Source organism: Larimichthys crocea, unplaced genomic scaffold (genome assembly GCF_000972845.2).
Source record: "Larimichthys crocea isolate SSNF unplaced genomic scaffold, L_crocea_2.0 scaffold27600, whole genome shotgun sequence".
NCBI lineage: Eukaryota > Metazoa > Chordata > Actinopteri > Sciaenidae > Larimichthys > Larimichthys crocea.
Window position 1 is genome coordinate 1 of NW_020853647.1, and position 762 is coordinate 762.

General features: G+C 41.5%; 1 protein-coding gene across 1 annotated transcript; it reads right to left on the bottom strand.

Moving 5' to 3' along the window:
• Nucleotides 1-6: 6 nt before the first annotated feature.
• Nucleotides 7-756, bottom strand: LOC113744903 (rho-related GTP-binding protein RhoG-like; the record flags this gene model as incomplete). Its single annotated transcript, XM_027276028.1, has 2 exons — nucleotides 572-756; nucleotides 7-469 (listed from the first exon to the last, which is right to left on the bottom strand). A coding segment is annotated over exon 2 (453 nt), but the record flags the coding sequence as incomplete, so codon positions are not given.
• Nucleotides 757-762: the final 6 nt, after the last annotated feature.

Sequence of the window (762 nt, forward strand, 5' to 3'; positions counted from 1 at the left end):
TTTAACTGCCTTTATTTCCTTTGCCATCGCTGTGCCCTGCTGTTGGGTGACTGTGGTTTGATTCTGCTCTCTCAGTTTCTGCAGGACTTCCTGATCATCACGTAGGTCACTCTTAGTTCCCACGAGGATGATAGGCACATTAGGGCAATGGTGTTTAACTTCTAGTTGCCATTTGCGTTTGACATTCTCATAGGATGTTGGGCTATCAATAGAGAAGCAGATGATGATGACAGTCGCTTGGGAGTAGCTGAGGGTACGCAATTGATCATACTCCTCACTACCAGCTGAATCCCAAATATTTAGGGTGACAGTCTGGTCGTCTACATGAACCTCGGCACTGTATGTCTCAAAGAAACATGGTATGTACACCTTAGGAAAGATCTTGTGGATGTAGGTGTAGATTAGGTAGGTCTTTCCAACTTTACTGTCTCCGACAAGGACACACTTGACACTCTGCATTATGACACTTCTGAAACAGAAACACAAAACTTCATGATTAAGCATACCACATTGTTTTTGAACACTTTAATATCTTTCCCCATTTTATTCAAGATAATAAAATCTAACTTACTTCTCAAATCTGTTGTTTCACAGGCTTGTGGCAGTGTGTCCTGTAGCTTGCCTACTTGAAAAGTAGAATGTGACATATCCGGTTAAGTAGGAGGTCCTTTATGAAAGAATCATGTTACAATCTTAAACATGTCACTTCTCGCTGGGAAGGGAAGGGAAGTAGTCTTTGGAAATTTTGGAACTGCGAAATAC